This window comes from Dermacentor silvarum, chromosome 2, assembly GCF_013339745.2.
Source record: "Dermacentor silvarum isolate Dsil-2018 chromosome 2, BIME_Dsil_1.4, whole genome shotgun sequence".
NCBI lineage: Eukaryota > Metazoa > Arthropoda > Arachnida > Ixodida > Ixodidae > Dermacentor > Dermacentor silvarum.
Genome location: NC_051155.1, coordinates 195612100 through 195630222, shown reverse-complemented (window position 1 = coordinate 195630222; position 18123 = coordinate 195612100). Strand labels below are relative to the sequence as shown.

The following is an 18123-nucleotide window of genomic DNA, read 5'->3' as shown; positions in this document are numbered from 1 at the left end:
AACTGTATATATCTGCATTGCATTACGCGTGTCACACAATGTAATCCCGGCCGTCGCCATGAGTAGGCCGCGGGTGCAGCGCACGGCAGAAGAGGCTGTCGTACGAAACGAAAGCGCGATCGTGCTTGTAAGGCCGATCCTTGGTATCGGCTACAGTATATCAGCAATGGCAGAGCCTCTGACCGTCTACCACAGTGATCACAAGTCAATCTGCAAGTGTAGAGTCGTCCACAAAAGTGTGAGTGTGTGCACGTTATCAACGGCTACTTGATCTAAAATAAGGACTATGCAGCTTAACGAAATGGGTCTTAATTCAACTTCAACGTTCACAAAAATACAATACTAAACAATCAATCAAATCACATATGCATGGGGCACGGAGCAAGAAACCTTTAGGAGTGGAAACTCCGCCAGTTGCGGCGACCACCAAATGTCACAAGCCCGCGGAGCCACTATCATGCTGGTGGCACCTGGCGGCCGAGAAAGAAATTATTGCCGTCTTGGTTGCCAGGGCAACCGCTCACGTGTGTTACTGCCGTTAGCGGCTGCGCACGTTGCTCTCGTTCGGCCGCGTGCCTCCACAAGTTCTACTGAGGGCACTCACGCGTCCCACCTGCGTCCAAGCGCGGATGCAGGGGGGATGTCGGGATGTCCTGACCACCCCCCCTTCCCCCCCCCCCCCCCTCAGATTTCTGTATCGCCCCCTCGCTGATAGGGGGACGCCCTGTCAAAAAAATATGGCCACCAGCATTCTTCAAAATTATTTTTCGTGAGTACCAGTGGTATCAGCCAAGTAGCAGTAAAGGTAGCTCACTCATAAGCTTAGTTGTACTCCGTAGGGGTGTGATGTCGCGAAGTAGCCGTAGTTAATTTTTCTCATGAACACCTTGGACCTCCTGACGCCGGCCGTGCCTTACTCGTCCCGTCGGTGGCGTCGAATGAACGAGGGGACGTCCCTTTTGCCAAGCACGCCGATGTCCGCGCGAGCGCCTTCGCGCCTGATCAACTTAGTTCCGCATTGGGGTGTCATCGGTTGCCTCATTTGCTGTCATCGGTTCCGCGACCAACCTGCTTAATGAAAGAGATCTCTCGCTGAAGTGTTCATATATAAATAATAACAACTAACAGCTAAACTAAGAACTACGCATAGGCAACTTTTTTTTTAACTGTAGCACTCATTGTGATCACAGTTACACGTTAACAATATACAGTACGAGCACAGTACCGTTCGTACGCTACAAGTTTTTCATTGTAACTTCGCAGTTTTATTGTCGTACATTAAGCATGGGAAGCTCGAAGCCGCCGGATCCATTTATCTGAGTGGGCGTTCTCGCGGAGCGGGGCGAAGCCTCGAGCAGCGGCTGCGAAGTGGGGGAGCGTGACGTCAGCGGCCAACGCCAGCGCGCGGGCCTTGGATGGCGTCGCGTGGTTAGAGAAACGGGAGCGGATGCGCGCCTTGTGTAAAAGGATGACGTCGCGTGGGAAACAAAACATGAAGACGCTGGCTCGCGCTCACGGCTACTACGCCACATCGTTCTTCTTGTAGGTGGCGTCGTGAGTCTTCATGCGCGGTGATTCGCATATCGCAAACAACCAGCGTAGTGGTTGCCGCGTTGAAACGAAGGTGTCTCAGCCGAACACAAAGAATCTTCTTAAGGAAATCAAGGTGTCCCAACAGAACTCCAAAGACGGACCCTTGCTTACGCATTTATAACGAACCTGCGACAGACCATCCCAAATTTTGTTTTAAGAAACAATACAGGTTGATATACCGGGTGTTCAAAATTAAGCTTTATGGTTTTCTTAAAATTCGGCACTGAGAGGCACGTAAAGACCACCTGCGCAAATAAGTTGCGTGGCCAGGGGGACACAAAGTGAGATAATTATCGCTGTCAGCTCCCCAAGTATTCCCTAGTAGCAGCAACACTTGCCGAGGCCAACGAGTGGCCTCTCTCTCTCCGAATGCTCCAGCGAGCGCTGGGACACCTGGACCGGCTACACCGGACACCTGATGGCAGGGCCCTCCTAGAACTGCTTCGCAGCCTACCATCGTCACGGATGGGAGGGCTCTGCCTTCTCTACGAGCAGATGGTGACTCACCCACCAGTGGCGGTTCCCTCACCGCCACCACATCACCGGCCACCGGAGGTCCACCTCTCCCTCGATGGGGCTACAAAGCGTGGGACACCTGTGACCGCTCTGCAGCAGGCAGCATCCTGCAAACTCCACGAACAACTGGAGGGTCGGCTGCAGGTGTTCACCGACGGATCTGTGATGCCGGATGGGTCAGCAGCAGCGGCGTGCGTCATCCCTGCCAGAGCCATCAGCAGGCAATGCCGTTTGCCGTTCCCAGCGAGTTCGACAGCGGCGGAGCTGGCGGGGCTTCACCTGGCGGCTGACTTCCTGGCTGAGGACCCTCCAGCACGGCAGGTTGCTGCATGTGCTATGCGACAGCAAACCGGCGCTGCAGTCCCTTTCCAACTGCCATCGAGTTGGACTGACGGGGTCCCTCTTGGCCGCGAAGTTCTCGGCGCTCGCCTCCTCCGGAGTGTCCGTCTCCTTTCACTGGCTGCCCTCCCATGTGGGTATAGCTGGTAACGAGGAGGCGGACACCCTCGCTAAAGCTGCCCACCCCCCAGGAGTCACATTCACTCGATCAGTGGCGGCTTCAGACTACTCGAGGCCACGACTGAAGCAGCTTCTACTGGCGATCCACCCCGACCCGAGGGTGGCAAATGGAAAGGGACCCAAGCTGCTCCCCGAGTCTGGCCTCACCAGGCGAGACAGAGCCACCCTGCTGCAAATCCGGACTGGCTGCATATGGACAGCAGCTAGGCTTCATGCCAAAGGCCGCAGCGCCTCCCCCTCGTGCCGACGATGCGGTGACCCCGAGACACTCGAACACCTCCTCTGCGCCTGTCCAGCCCTAGCACAGGAACGTTCGAAGGTCATCCGAGCCTATAGACTGCAGGGACTTCCTGCTGACTCACTGACCAACCTGCTGTTCCCATCCCGCTACCATCTCTCCCCACTACACAGTCTCGTGGAGTTCGTGGAGGCGAGTGGGATAGCAGCATACCGCTGAGCGTACCTGCCCTTGCCGGTCCCTGCCGCCTCTGCTGCCTACCCATGTGCGGACGAGCCCCCTGAACTATCTCTCTTCTCTTTTTTTTTACCTGCTACTCCCCCTATCCCCTACGACGCTGCGCCGTGCTCCCTTATGGGCTGCAGAATTAAGCGTCTCTTCCTTATGTATAATAAACACCTCCTCCAGCAACCGAATTAACTAAAACTGAATAATTAACTTTTTATTGACTGCAGTAAGTGTGTATGTTTGTATTCAAAGTTAGAGGCATTCGTGTTCCTGCACAGTTTCACTTGGAAGAATTCTTCTAGCATGTCTATGCTCCGAGAAATCCAACTCCAAATTTTAATTGTCGTTCGCATGATTACGCATGCAAGAGAGTGAGGATCGGCGCAAAGCTCCTCCCTGATGTGACGCGGCTGTTGGGTGCAGCGTTTAGTCTGACAACGCGGCGGAGGCATTGGCAAAGATAATAACTGCCCCCCTTCCCCTCACGGCTGGCGAAAAAAAAAATCGAAGAACCTGTAACCGCTGTCGTAACACGCGACCGCGCAGCCTGTAAAGATGGCGGCAGCTGCCGTGCCGAGATAATGGCGCGAGCGGAGAAGCCGGAGGGCAGTGCGCGTGCGTAATGGGGACTAGACGACCGGGCATGGTCCTTGTTTGGGCTATGCAAATAAAGTGACTGCTGATTTCCAAGTATTGTAAGTTTTATTGAAATCAAAAGCAACAACTGCACCATCAACAGCAGAAACCTTTTTAGCTATGCTAACGAATATTTCATACTGCCGCTTTAACTTTGGTGTTGTCATGCACAAATCTCATGACAACACTTCACCCATCAATATGTCAATGCCCTAAAAATGTTCAAAATGCCTCCCTTCCACAGCAACGCAAAGCATAAACCACTCTCGCGTCGAGTCGATAACTCTGCGCAGTACAATTGAAATTTGGAGTCGGATATCTCGGAGCACGAACACGCTAGAATAATTCTTCCGACTGATACTGTGTAGAACCACGACTGCCTCTAAGTTTTCAGTACAAACATACCCACTTACTGCAGTCTACAAAAAATAATTGTTCAATTTTAGTTAATTGGGCTGCTCACAGCGATGATTATCATCTCACTTTGTGCCCCCCTGGCCACATAACTTATTTGCACAGGTGGTATTCGCGTGCCTCCCAGTGCCTAATTTTAAGAAAACCATAAAGCTTAGTTTTGAACAACCTGTATTATCAGGCACAGCCACCAAGCACATGGCTGTATTGGGTAACGTCCTTTTCCTATAAGCTCGGAGAAACCGATACCTGGCTTAGCTATAGGGCTTCTTCCTCTTTCTGGGGTTTTACGTGCAAAAACCAGTTCTGATTATGAGGCGCGCCATAGTGGAAGACTTCGGATTAACTTTGACCACCTGGGGTTCTTTAATGTGCACTACAACGCAAGCACACGGGAGTTTTTGCATTTCGCCTACATCGAAATGCGGCCGCCGCGGCCGGGATGCGATCGCGCGATCTCGTGCTCAGCAGCGCAACGCCTGAACTGACTGAGCCACCACGGCGGGCTACAGGTGTTGCTCTAGCCGTATAAAACGCGGGTTTATCATGAGCAGAAACGGTGAATTTCGGTAAATGATAAAGGCTACCATCATCATCATCATCATCATCATCATCATCATTGACAGAAGCTGACCCCCCCCCCCCCCCCCCCCCCCTCAGAAAAAACCTGGATCCGCCCCTGCCTGCGTCCCATCTTAGGCTAGCAAATTCCGAACGAAGGTACACTGCATGTATCAGCGCTGTAAGTATTACGGCCCTCGAACAGACACCGACAAGAACAGTTGCTGTTTCACTTAAAAGCCCACAAAAAAATGTCACAGTTTCGCCCTAAGGGCGAAGCAATGAATGCGATAGCAACACAGCAATGTCATACGAAGTAAGGTGAGCGGCTTTGGTAGCAATATGAATTGTAGTAAACATGAGCTGATTAAGTAAGCAGCTGTGCTGCGGCGTAAGTAGACCGACATGAAGAGAGACTCGATGACCACGAGAAGGCGCATGTGAAACGGTGGTGTTGATGAGAAGCGCTTCCCGTGGGCAGCGCGTGCGAAGGGACACACCTGTAGCGCTGCACTGCCGATCCGGGCAGCATTGCGTGTGTAGCGTGCGTTGGAAAATGTGGCCCGACTATTACGAACTGAATGAACAAGCGTGGTGTGAGCGCGCACAAACACGAAGAGATCACACTGAATGACAGCAGACAACGACTGTCAAAACGCTGGCAGCAAGCATACGCCGCAACGGGCGAAGGTACGTGCGGTCTATCGCTTCAACGGAAACTGAGCGGCGAATGCACTTAAAGGTCAGAGCCGTGTGGAGATAAGAGACGGTGCGAGCGAGCGACGAGCGCGGTTGTTGGCAGAGAAGTGCGCCCCCCCCCCCCCCCTTGCTCCCTCCGGCGCTGGCTTCCTGCTTCCTTGCTTGCGCGTGGGAGATTGAGTGCGTTCGCTCTCCGTGATAGCGCGCGTCTCCGCACGCTTCCTCTCGGGCATACGGCGCGCGGCGAAGATTTTATCTATAGGGAACGTCACGGCGACGGCGACGGCGACGGCGACGATGACGGCGACGCCGACGGCAGAAATCCGGTTCAAGTGTCCATATAATTGCTATCGCAATAAAACAACGTTAAGGCGTGCACGCTGAAGCGAACGCCCGTGACGTCTGCTTTGAGCGGGAGGCACGGGCGCCGCCGAAGAGAACGCGCCTGAGCAGCACCACCGGGGTTCTGCTCTTTTTTTTTTTTTTCGCTGCTGCTTGCATGACGCGCCGCAAGGCGCCGCCACTGCATGCGCCCCCGTCAGCGCATACTAATGTGACGTTATCTGGTCGCACGCGAGCGCCTGCGCTGACGGGAGTTTCTACTCCTAAATAATCTTCCTCCGTGGCATGGGGTCGGGTCGCTCAGCCTTTCTCGGTTTTGTTGGGTGGTCGTGGGCTGTGGACTTTGATTTTGATTCAGTTTGCATGGGAGAAAGCTTCGCCACTTCAACATGCTTGAGCAAAAATCGTGTCGTCGAAGCGAAACTGTACACGATGATGACTCGGTGTAGTAATTTACTTACTACACCGGCCTGGCATGGTGTCTGCAAACGCTCACTGAATAATGGTGGTGGTGTGCGGGTCACCGTCATCATCGTCTTCTATGTGCAAGCAAGCAACGCTCGCGCAACAATTCTGATGGTGCGCGGGTCCCCGTTGTCACCGTGTTAATTTAGATAGAGTTAATTCAGGCACTCGAACCCACGACCTTAGGTGGGAGTTGAACCCACCATCCTTGGCGTTAAGACGAAGTAAGTAAGGCACTCGGAACCTACCACCTTTGGTGGGAGTCGCAACTTCGACCTTTGGTGGGAGTCAAACCCACGACCTATGGAGTTAGTTAATTAAGTCGAGGTTAATTATTGCACAGTTAACTATGGTAGCGTCACTTAAGGCACTAGAACCCGTGATCTTTGGTCGGAAAGAACAATAAGTAACAACGCATTGTAATGACAATGTCAAGTAATTAAATGAATGTCTCGTGAGCGCGCAGGCTTTCGCCCTCACCCTCTTTGGCGTATGCTGAAGTGACTGTCAATTTTGCGATAGCAATTATATGAATACTCCAGGCGCATTTTTGCATCGGCGTCGCGGTTATCGTGAGGTTCCGTATAAAGTCCACGGGCGATAAAATTGTTGCCGCGCACCGTATGCTCATATGTGTAAGTGAAAGCGTGCGCGGGGAGCTGACGATCGCGGTTCGATCTCAGAGCCCGCGAGAACGAGAGGAAAGGCAGGAAACGCGGCGTCATCTGTTGTGCGCGCGGCACCCAACGTTGCAAGGTATCGGAAGGGGGGGGGGGGGGGGGGCATTCTACTTCGGCTGCACCTGCGTATGTGGCGGCTGCGATCGGTCGCGCGGCTGTATCTTGAGAGCGATCTGCATCGATCTGCAGCTTTGTGCGTGCTTTGTGTTCTGGGCGCTCAATTTACGTTGAAACGATAGAAAACCGCCCGAAGGTCACTTCGCTCGCTGCTGTTGCCGTGTTTCCTCCCGCCAGCATTTTGACAGCGAGTGTCCGCGCTCAACGAGTGTGATGTGTTCAAGTTTTCTTGTGCGCACGTGACACCATGCTTGTTAATTTAGTTAGTATGCCTACGTTTACAAGTCTATACGTACAGTGGCTAGAATAGGGGAAGTGTGATTACCGCCCGGCGGCTCCTATGGCAACCGCCGTCGTCGCCTTGTGATGCATCCGCCGGGGGGCGCTCACACTGGTTATTGTTTAGGGACCCTACATGAAACGACGTTGCATGTAGGCTCCCTAGTTATTGTCCGCTAGTAGCACAATGTCGTCCGCGTCCATCAATCCAGGGACCTTCTGTTGCACCATTTGTCCATTACGCATGTAGGATAAATCAAAACCTAATTCGCTGTTTTCCGGTCGTCTTTCTATATCCTTCACGCTTTACAAAGGACATCCTTGCTTCAATCCTTGGTGAATTCCCACCATTTCATTAGCTTTTCAACCTTTTCAACCTTCCCATACAACTTGTACTTGGTGGTCTCTATATATCTTCCTCAGCAGCTCCACGAAATCGTCATCTATGCCTTCGTGCTGAAGAATATCCCATAACAATTCCCTGTCTACGTTGTCATAAGCTCCTTTAATATCTAGAAATGCTATCGATAAAGGTCTTTTCTGAGCTACTGAAATCTCTCGTGATGATGATGATGATGATGATGATTTATTGGCATCCCCTTTGAAACGGGGCGGCGACAAATAGTCACCTAGCCTGCTTGATTTAATCAGGTATACTATACATGTTCTTTATCTTGCATTTTTGTATACCTATCATTATTTTTCTTTTTCAAAAATTTACCTTTTACCGCTGCCTATGATTTTAAGAGATCAGGTCGCATCCATCTTTTCCCTACTTTTTTTCCACCAGTACTCTAATCGTCTCTTGCTGATCTCTACGGCTGATCTGTTTATGTTTCCTTCCACTTTAAACCCAAGCGCTTCTGGGAGTTGCACGTTACCTACGGTTCTCGCTGGGTGGATCCCGTCGCATTCCATTAGGATGTGCTGAGTGGTCTCTGGATCTTTACTGCAGCATACACATGTCTCATCTAATTCCGAATATTTGTTTCGATATGTTTTCGTCCTTAGGCAACCGGCTCGAGCCTCAAATAGCAAGGCACTGCCCTTTGTGTTATCGTACAGATTTTCCCTTCTAATTTCTTTCTTCTCATTCTTGTAAATCTCCATTGTCCTTTTCGTTTCCATTCTTTGCATCCAATTCACGGTCTCTATTTCTCTCACTTTCTTTCTGATGAACCCTGGTTGTCTATTTACAGTTTCGATTATCCTGTACTTGGTTGCCAACTTCCTTGACCTCTTCCTCCATTCTGTGTCCACGCTTTTCATGTAGAGATACTTGTGCACTTTAGCCGCCCATTTATTTTCATCCATGTTCCTGAGCCTTTCTTCAAAACTAATTTTGCTTTGTGCTTCTCTGACTTCAAAAGAGGCCCAACCCATGTCTCCATGCACTGCCTCATTTGTCGTATTACCGTGTGCTCCCAAAGCCAACCGGCCTACTGATCTTTGGTTAACTTCCAAACCCGCCAATATATCCGATTTTAAGCATATAATGGCATTTGCGAATGTTAGCGCTGGCACCATTACTCCTTTCCAGATTCCACGCACCACCTCATACTTATTGTGGCCCCACAGTGCTCTGTGTTTCATTAATGCTGCATTCCGCTTCCCCTTTATTTTCAGATTATCTTGGTGGTTGCTTGAGTAATTCTTTCCTTCGTTTATGTGTACGCCGAGGTACTTATATTGCTTCACTATGGGTATTACTTGCTGTTGAATTGACACCACGAAGTTACTCGTGTGCTCATTAAAGATCATAATCCCTGATTTCTCTGTGCTAAACTTAAGGCCTAGATTTGTCGCTGCGTTCCCACAGATATTCGCAAGTATCTGTAAATCTTTTTTATTGTCCGCTAGTAGCACAATGTCGTCTGCGTACATCAGTCCAGGGATCTTCTGTTGCACCATTTGTCCATTACGCATGTAGGATAAATCAAAACCTAATTCGCTGTTTTCCAGTCGTCTTTCTATGCCCTCGTGAATGCAAGCGTGAGCGCCACCTTGCGGCTGCATCTGAAATGATCACGCGAGCGGCGGGGCCTTTGGCACACTTCCCTATTCTAGCCACTGTACTATACGGCTGATAAAACTACTATTAACAGTGTAGCTGTTTAAGCTCGAGGTTCTTCTACAAATAGTTCGCAGAAACTCCGCCGAGCTACGACGTCACTGCGTTACCTAGCAAGCACTTGGCACAGCTGCGCCTCGCTTCGCGGAGCTTCGCACAGGTGTCGCGACGTCACCGCTCCGACATTCGCATCGCTTCTCCTATAGTCACGCCTCGCTGCGCCTAGCTCTGACGTCACTATGCGTCGCCGAGTAACCACCTGGCATGTCTGCGCCCGGCCGCGCCACGCAACACCGCCGCTTTCCGTGCATCGCCAAGCTTCCACAGCCGTGTTGGCGGATAAATAAAAAACCCCAAGACGTCATGGCACGTCGCTTCGTTCGCGGCCTTCGTGTGAAGCTCCGTGATGCCGCGACGGTGGCACATTACCTACTGTCTTTGCGCCGAGCACATCGTTCGCGCCACCTAAGAACATGGGTCGGCCGAATAAAAAGTACGTAACCCCCGAGGAAGAAGATGCTCGATGGGAAGCCCGTCGCACCACTGCTCCGTGCTGGTGACCTAATTAGAACCGTGATTGGGGTGCGGGACCAACCGGAACGGCCATGTACGGCTTGGCAATACATAACAATAATTGGTAAAAAAAAGCTTGGCATAACATAACATTACATAGAAAACTTGGTTAAAATCTCAATATCACACAGCAATACATATCAAACCTCGGTAAAATCTTGGCATAACATAGTAATACCTAGCGAAAACTTAGCAAAAGTTCGTAAACCTTGGTAGACCCCCAGCTACGCTGTTTCTTTAGCCTTGCACCACTAGTGCAAGCTGCCCTCATTTTTTTCTTACTTCGTATAGCTGTCCACAAGATTACTATTGCAATCGATGCTTCGCCTTCCGGGCGAAACTGCGGCTTTTTTTAGAGCGCAGCGCTTATAATAGGCGCCCGTTCCTGCGTTGAGCGTCGGAGTCGGCGTCCCTCGTAAACGAACGAACGAGCACAGCGAAGGGTAAAAGAGCGAACGCGGAGCACAGAGGGGGATGAAAGACGGCGATAGTGAGGAGAACGCGAGGAGGAAAGTGGTGGACAAGGGTATAACGGAACCATGAGGAGGAAAGTGGAGGAGGCGGGTATGGCAAAAGCGTGAGAAGAAAATCTTAGTGCCGCCCAAGACGTGCTCTGTCGCGACGATCGCTACGAGATGGCGCCAGAGCACCCTGCGTCGTCTGTTCACCGAAGACGCCTATCAATTAGGCCTGGGGCGAGCGCGTCCACCGATACCATATATATGGAAACAAAGCACTACATGAGTGGAAGTTTGTCTGTGGCGGCTGCAGCGAATCGCACCCACACGTCGCCCACGTGCTGCCTCTCGCGATCTCCCAAAAGCCGAACTCGATCTTACAAATCAATGGCGCATAAGAGCTGATTAGTCACTGTTTGGATCCGCATCCTAGCAGCCTCGCTATACTTTGGCATAGGTGACGCGGTGGTTTATGTTGGTGCCATCACTTATCAGGAATGCAGAACCCACCCGCCAACAATGAAGTGGTGCCCGCATGACTGTCAGTATCCTTTCTGCAACCATCATGGCCGGACCCTGCTCAATTTGACGCATGCCTCTCTGTAAAATATGCATGATGATACACGACAGAGGCGGATGAGCGCACACGCACTGGACTCGCACAGGCTATAGCAAACTCCACGAAACACGAGTTCGCTCTAAAAAAAAGAGAGACTAAATTGCAATTGTGGCATTTTGTCTTATTACTACAGCGTTGCCTCGCGCCCACTTGCCTGCACGCTAATCGTCGAACAGTGCGCTATAATCATCCAATTTTGGTTTTACAGCGGAGCTGTTAAAACCTCGGTATAATGAACACTTCCTCGTCCGCAGCTTCGCTGAGCTGGGGGAGAGAGAGCTGAGGGAGTGAAAGCAGAGTATAAAAAATGAGGGCGACTTGCACTAGTGGTGCAAGGCTGAAGAAACAGCGTAACTGCATGGGGATCGACCGAGGTTTACGAAGTTTTACTAAGTTTTTGCTATGTAATGCTTCCCGTTGAGCATCATCTTCCTTCGGTGTTAAGTACTTCTTCGGCTGACGCATATTTTCAGGTGGAGCAAGTGATGTATGTGCTCGGCGCAGAGACACTAGGCAATGTGCCGCCGTCGCGGCGTCACGGAGCTTTATACGAACGCCGCGAAGAAAGCGGCGCGCAGTGACGTCTTGGCTTTTTATTGCGATAGCAATTATATGGACACTCCAAAGCGGATTTCTGCCGTCGGCGTCACCATTGCCGTGAGGTTCCGTATGACGTCAACGGTGATGAAGTCGTCGCCGTGCGCCGTATGCTGTATGTACGAGTGAAAGCGCGCGAGGGACGCGCGCTTTCACGGGGAGCGAACGCACGGCGGAGAGTAAACGCGCGTTCTGCGCCGTGCTCCCTGAAGGGCTGAAGAATTAAGTGTCTCTTTCCTTCTTTCCATATATAGAGAGCAAATGCAACTTTTTCTGTCGTGCGAAAGGCTGTGGGGGGACGGGAGGGAGGGAGGGGAGGCGACGTTTAGCTGCGGCACCAAATACGTCATCATCATCATCATCATCAGCCTATATTTATGTCCACTGCAGGACGAAGGCCTCTCCCTGCGATCTCCAATTACCCCTGTCTTGCGCTAGCGTATTCCAACTTGCGCCTGCGAATTTCCTAACATCATCATCCCACCTGACTTTCTGCCGTCCTCGACTGCGCTTCCCTTCTCTTGGTATCCATTCTGTAACCCTAATGGTCCACCGGTTATCCATCTTACGCATTACATGGCCTGCCCAGCTCCATTTCTTCCGCTTAATGTCAACTAGAATATCGTCTACCCCCGTTTGTTCTCTGATCCACACCGCTCTCTTCCTGTCTCTTAACGTTACTCCTAAGATTTTTCGTTCCATTGCTCTTTGTGCGGTCCTTAACTTGTTCTCGAGCTTCTTTGTTAACCTCCAAGTTTCTGCCCCGTATGTTAGCACCGGTAGAATGCAATGATTGTACACTTTTCTTTTCAGACAGTGGTAAGCTCCCAGTCAAGATTTGGCAATGCCTGCCGTATGCACTCCAACCCAATTTTATTCTTCTGTAAATTTCTTTCTCATGATCAGGGTCCCCTGTGACTAATTCACCTAGATAAACATATTCCTTTACAGATTCTAGAGGCTGACGGGCGATCCTGAATTCTTGTTCCCTTGCCAGGCTATTGAACATTATACGTATTGTTCATTGAACGTATTTATATAAAAACGCCGCGCGCGCTCGGTGCTAACGTGGGCAAAACGCCGACGGCGTCGACAACAGTTCTGCTCGTTGCTGGTGCTGCTGCATGTCCAAGTTTATACAGCTGATAAAACTACTATTCTTACTCCGTATAGCTCTCTACTAATTTGCTATCGCAATTGATGCTTAGCCTTTCTGGTGAAACTGCGACAATTTTTTTTTCTCTCCGCGTACACGGCTATGGAAGCTTGGCGATGTACGGTTGCGGCGTTAAGCGTGGCGCGGCTGGGCGCAGACATGCCAGGTGGTTGCTAGGCGACGCATAGTGACGTCAGATCTAGGCGCAGCGCGGAGAAGCGATGCGGAAGTCGGAGCGGTGACGTCCCAACGCTTGTGCGAAGCTCCACGAAGCCAGGCACAGCTGTGACAAATGGTTGCTAGGCAACACAATAACGTCATAGCTCGGCGCAGTTTCTACGAACGATTTGTAGCCGAACCTCGAGTTCAAACAGCCATGCTGTTAAAATCAGCGTAAAGAGGTAATCTAGTAACGGTTGCTTAAAATAGCATCGCGCAGGATAGCGGATGGGAGGTGGAGATGAAGAGTGAGGCAGGTGGTAGTGGGACTCATAGAGCTGCTGCTGACGCCGACCGCGTTTCCCCGCGTTGCCGCCAAACGCGCCTGGTGTCCGTGACTGCTGCCGTTGCCTCTGGCGGCGGCTCGCAGGTTTCGACCAGAGAACTGGACACTCGTCGCTTCTGAAAGACTGAAGCGAGAGCTAGGGAGGCTGAAACCAAGCGTCGCACAAGAGAACATCGCGAGTTTAGATTCAGGGAAGCCCAGCTAGAGTTCGCGCAGGCGAAGAGATGAAGATCCGGAGGCTCGTGAACGTGACCGTTTGAATTCATCACGATACTGCGCAGAACATCGCGAAGAAGTTTGGTGGTATGCGTGCCTCTGCTATGGCAAAAACCAGAGACCAGCAGAGATGGGGGAAGCCCAGCAAAAGTTAGACTAAGTGTGTGGTTTGCCACTACTTTAGTAGGCTTTCCCCAGCTCCGCTGGTCTCTGGTGTTTGCGATAGCAGAGCCACGCATAATGTTTTTGAGCCATGGTCACGTATCCCTCGATCTACACAACATGCGTTTCGGCAGCGTATGCCGTTGCGAAAGAATCCGCCTAGCGTTTCAACAGATTGGAGAGGAGCGCATGCTGACTCCGAATGCGGCAACATGCTCACTAGTTCTGAGAATCTCTACCCGAAAACATGTATATACTGTAGCGTGGAATCATCTCCCACAGTCAGCCACATCCAGCGTTGACACATCCTTTCGAAATGTTTTTTTTATCTAATATGTCTGCATGGTATGGCTATTTTGTGCTCTTCTGTGTGTAGATTCTCGCAAGTAGATCCGTATTTCCTTAAGAACTACTATAACATGTATTGCCTTATTGAATTTATATGCTGTTTTATATTGTGCCTAATGCATACCTCTTTATTATGTATTTTTATTGTTAACAGCGAAGCTGTTCAAGCAGGCCGTAAAACGTGCGCGTTTCACAAAACACCAGCCGCGCCGTAGCCATGGCAACCAGCGACGCCGCAGCTGTCTGCCACTGCGTTGCCGAGAAACCACACGGCGGAGCGTCGCGCGCTATGTTCGGGAGAGAGAAAGAGAAAATGAGAGCAGGAAAGAGTGCGCTCGTAACGCACTACGCTTGTGAGAGCGAAAGAGAAAATGAGAGCGAGAGAGAGAGAGAGAGAGAGAGAGAGAGAGAGAGAAACAAAGTGTAACAGCACCAGAGAGACAACGCGCAGAGGTGCTGCCGACGCCAACCGCGCTTCTCCGTTTCTCCGTATTAGCGCCGAACGCTCGCGGTGTCCGTGAATGCAGCAGGCGCCTCTGGCGGCGGCTTGGCCGAGCTCCCACCAGCTGCGCGCTACTGCGGGTGCGCCGTGACGTCATCCCGGCGTTTCGTCTGCTGCGTGGCCGCCCGTACACTCTGCATAACTTTCGCCCCACTTCCCCTACGTGTGCTTGGACTGCAAGTGCTTCGCGAGGCGTTCCCCAATGCCACGAACCACGAGGAAATGCTTACACACTTCGTATAACTTAGCATCACTTGGCATTATTTCGTATAACTTAACATCACTTCTTATACCCATGACCAGCTCAGAACCGATCAGCTCCGCTGTGTGTTTAGCCTTGCGCCAGTGCAAGATACCCCAATTTTTCTTCTTTACCCTCACCTTCTGTAATTTCACCTTCAAGAGTGGAACGCGATAACATTCAAAGATAAACAAATGAGTTGTGGCGCAAGGAAAGAAGAAGGAAAACCAAGGGGAGACAGGATAGGGCGCCAAACTTTCAACTAGTTTTATTCCCAGAACATCACCCAAATATATACATTTCCAAAAAATGCGCACAAAGACAAGGCGCAGCACGCGTCACAGGCTACCTCACTGCGCTATCTAAAAACAAACATTCACTTTTGTAGAGGGAAACAGAAGGCACGCTGACACAACCCTTCCTCCTTATGTGATACGCCTCGAGCAGTTCACGGGCTAACACTTCTCTGCTTCTTCCTATCACGCGCGTGTCATCAAACCGTGGTGCACAGCCATGCGAGGCACAATGGAACGGCAGGTGTGAACCCACACCATTTTTAATTGATAAAACATGCTCCCTCAGGCGGTCATTAACACAGCGACCTGTTTGGCCTATATATGACTTGCCACAGCTCAACGGAATTTCGTAAACGACGCCCACCATGCAACGCAGTACCGGCTTACTGGCTTGCTTCTTTCCGCATGAAAGCTTGGCCTTTTGAGATGAAATGCGGGCGCACAGCTTAGACAACCTGTTAGCGGCCGAGAAAACGACTGGAACGTCATGCCTGTTAGCAACTTTTTTTCAAATTGTGGGCGATTTTGTGCATGTAAGGCAAGACCAGTGGTCTCTTCTGCATGGCCTCAGGCTCTCTGCTACACCCTTTCACTTTCTGGAGCAAAGATTCAGCCACACTGGTTATGACCACAGAAGGAAACCCGGCTGCAACCAACCTCGAAACCTGTAGCTGAAAACTGTCGTCCATTGTGTGCTCGCAAGACTTCTTTAAGGCAGACCTAAGACACCGTGTCGCGATAGCTCTTTTCACGGTCTTTGAGTGAGCGGAATCATAAGGCAGAAGGTCTTTACGGGCGCGGGGGCTGTACCTCCAACACGTATGAGTAGTATTTAGTAGCAGGTTAATGTCTAAAAACTGCAACTTATTGTCAAGTGGAAGCTCATGCGTAAACCTTAGGCCTTTTCCATGCTGTCTGAAAACAGATAAAACGTGATTGACATCGTCAAAAACTGTCAACGGATTAGAAGTATTTAGAGGTACAAGAAAGTCATCCACGAATCCAAATACCTTAGGACATAAGTCTGAGTCAAGTTTGCTAGCAAGTACTTGGTCAATACATGAGAGAAAAATGTTACATAGGACAGGAGCTACACACGACCCAATGCAAATACCCGCGCGCTGCACATATAGCACGTCGGTAAAGGAAACAAAAGTGCTACTTAGGTAAAATTGAAGGAGCGTCAAAAAATTATCAATCGATAAACCACAAGAATTCACGAAGCCAGTGCTCAATATAATGTCTGACGCAGGGAAGAAGTTCATTGTGAGGGACAGAGTAAAATAAGTCCTCAACATCGATGCTAAAAGCGTAACTAATCCCACTTTCGTTACTCAAGAATTCGGTCACCACACCTGAATGTTTTGTGGCAAACGGGTCATCATAGTTGAGCATATTTAGGTGCTTGAGCAAGAAGTGACTAACCTGTAGCTGCCAAGTGCCCTTCTAAGTCACGATAGACCGGAACGGCCTTTCAGGCTTATGTGTCTTTACTGTGAAGAACACTTCAAGGGTATTGCCTTTGCAATCGTTTATGCACTTTGCAAGTTCGCCTAAATTGCAGAAGAAGCAGAAAACGTGCAGAAGAAGAGACCACTGGACTTGCCTTACATGCACAAAATCGCCCACAATTTGAAAAAAGTTGCTAACAGGCATGACGTTCCAGTCGTTTTCTCGGCCCCTAACAGGTTGTCTAAGCTGTGCGCCCGCATTTCATCTCAAGAGGACAAGCTTTCATGCGGAAAGAAGCAAGCCAGTAAGCCGGTACTGCGTTGCATGGTGGGCGTCGTTCACGAAATTCCGTTGAGCTGTGGCAAGTCATATATAGGCCAAACAGGCCGCTGTGTTAATGACTGCCTAAGGGAGCATGCTTTATCAATTAAAAATGGTGTGGGTTCACACCTGCCGTTCCGTTGTGCCTCGCATGGCTGTGCACCACGGTTTGATGACACGCGCCTGATAGGAAGAAGCAGAGAAGTGTTAGCCCGTGAACTGCTCGAGGCGTATCACATAAGGAGGAAGGGTTGTGTCAGCGTGCCTTCTGTTTCCCTCTACAAAAGTGAATGTTTGTTTTTAAATAGCGCAGTGAGGTAGCCTGTGACGCGTGCTGCGCCTTGTCTTTGTGCGCATTTTTTGGAAATGTATATATTTGGGTGATGTGCTGGGAAGAAAACTAGTTGAAAGTTTGGCGCCCTATACTGTCTCCCCTTGGTTTTCCTTCTTGTTTCCTTGCGCCACAACTCATTTGTTTAGCTATGCACCAACTCGCCCAACGCACTACCTTGCTAAAGCATTCAAAGATCCCTGGCTGCTTATCATGCTCTCTTCTCCTGCATTCAAACTACAATCCGACGCTATCGCGTCTGTAGGTTGTGGTTAAGTCGTACGTTACGATTTTCTGACGTATTTTACTTGAGAAATTAAATTTTTGTCTCGTAACGCTTTGCGCTACCCGAAGGGCCGGCCCGGTCCGGGTGGTTCGGGATGATGTGGTTCGGCATGATTATTTCCGCCAAGAACGTCGGTGCTTACGTCAACACCGACGCCGGATTTTCCGCGACACGGGATGCGTAACGCTATCGCGTTAATAAATCGGTGGCCGCGCCAACTACGCGCTAACACGAGTGCTGTTCTTAGAGCTGCGAAGAATGCCTGATGGCCACTTGGGCGTTCGCAGATACCGACGGTCCCAGGAGGTGTACCTGCCCTCCCACCTGCCGCTTTACTACTGTTCTGCGATCGTCGTGTACAGCTACTACTTGCACGCATCGTCCGGGACGATCGTGTGGAAGTACCCAAAAGCCGCGAACTACATGACCAGCCTGCGGACCTTGAAGACCAGCGGCCAGCTCCGTCACCGTCTGAACAACATCACTGTGTACTTCACGGTCGGGGGAGAGCGCGAGGACAGCACCAACCTTTCGATGGTCGCCGCAGACGATACCCTTCGGAAGCGCTTCGCGACATCTGCGTATAATGAGTCTGACGTCAGCAAATTATGGGAGGTAAGCTGCCCACTGATATCGTATTCTGGGCGCTTAAACGAAATTCCGTGAAAGAAAAAACCTAGAATAAAGTAAAACGCAACAGTA

The 18123-nt window shown here is 50.6% G+C and overlaps 1 protein-coding gene across 1 annotated transcript in view; it reads left to right on the top strand.

Moving 5' to 3' along the window:
- Positions 1 to 1962: 1962 nt before the first annotated feature.
- Positions 1963 to 18123, top strand: part of LOC119440634 (probable chitinase 10) — a 30402-nt gene continuing 14241 nt past the window's right edge. Inside the window, exons 1-2 of the mRNA XM_037705527.2 lie at positions 1963 to 2285; positions 17709 to 18036. Coding sequence (XP_037561455.2) covers positions 1963 to 2285; positions 17709 to 18036 — 651 coding nt within the window. The remainder of the gene's footprint in view (positions 2286 to 17708; positions 18037 to 18123) is intronic.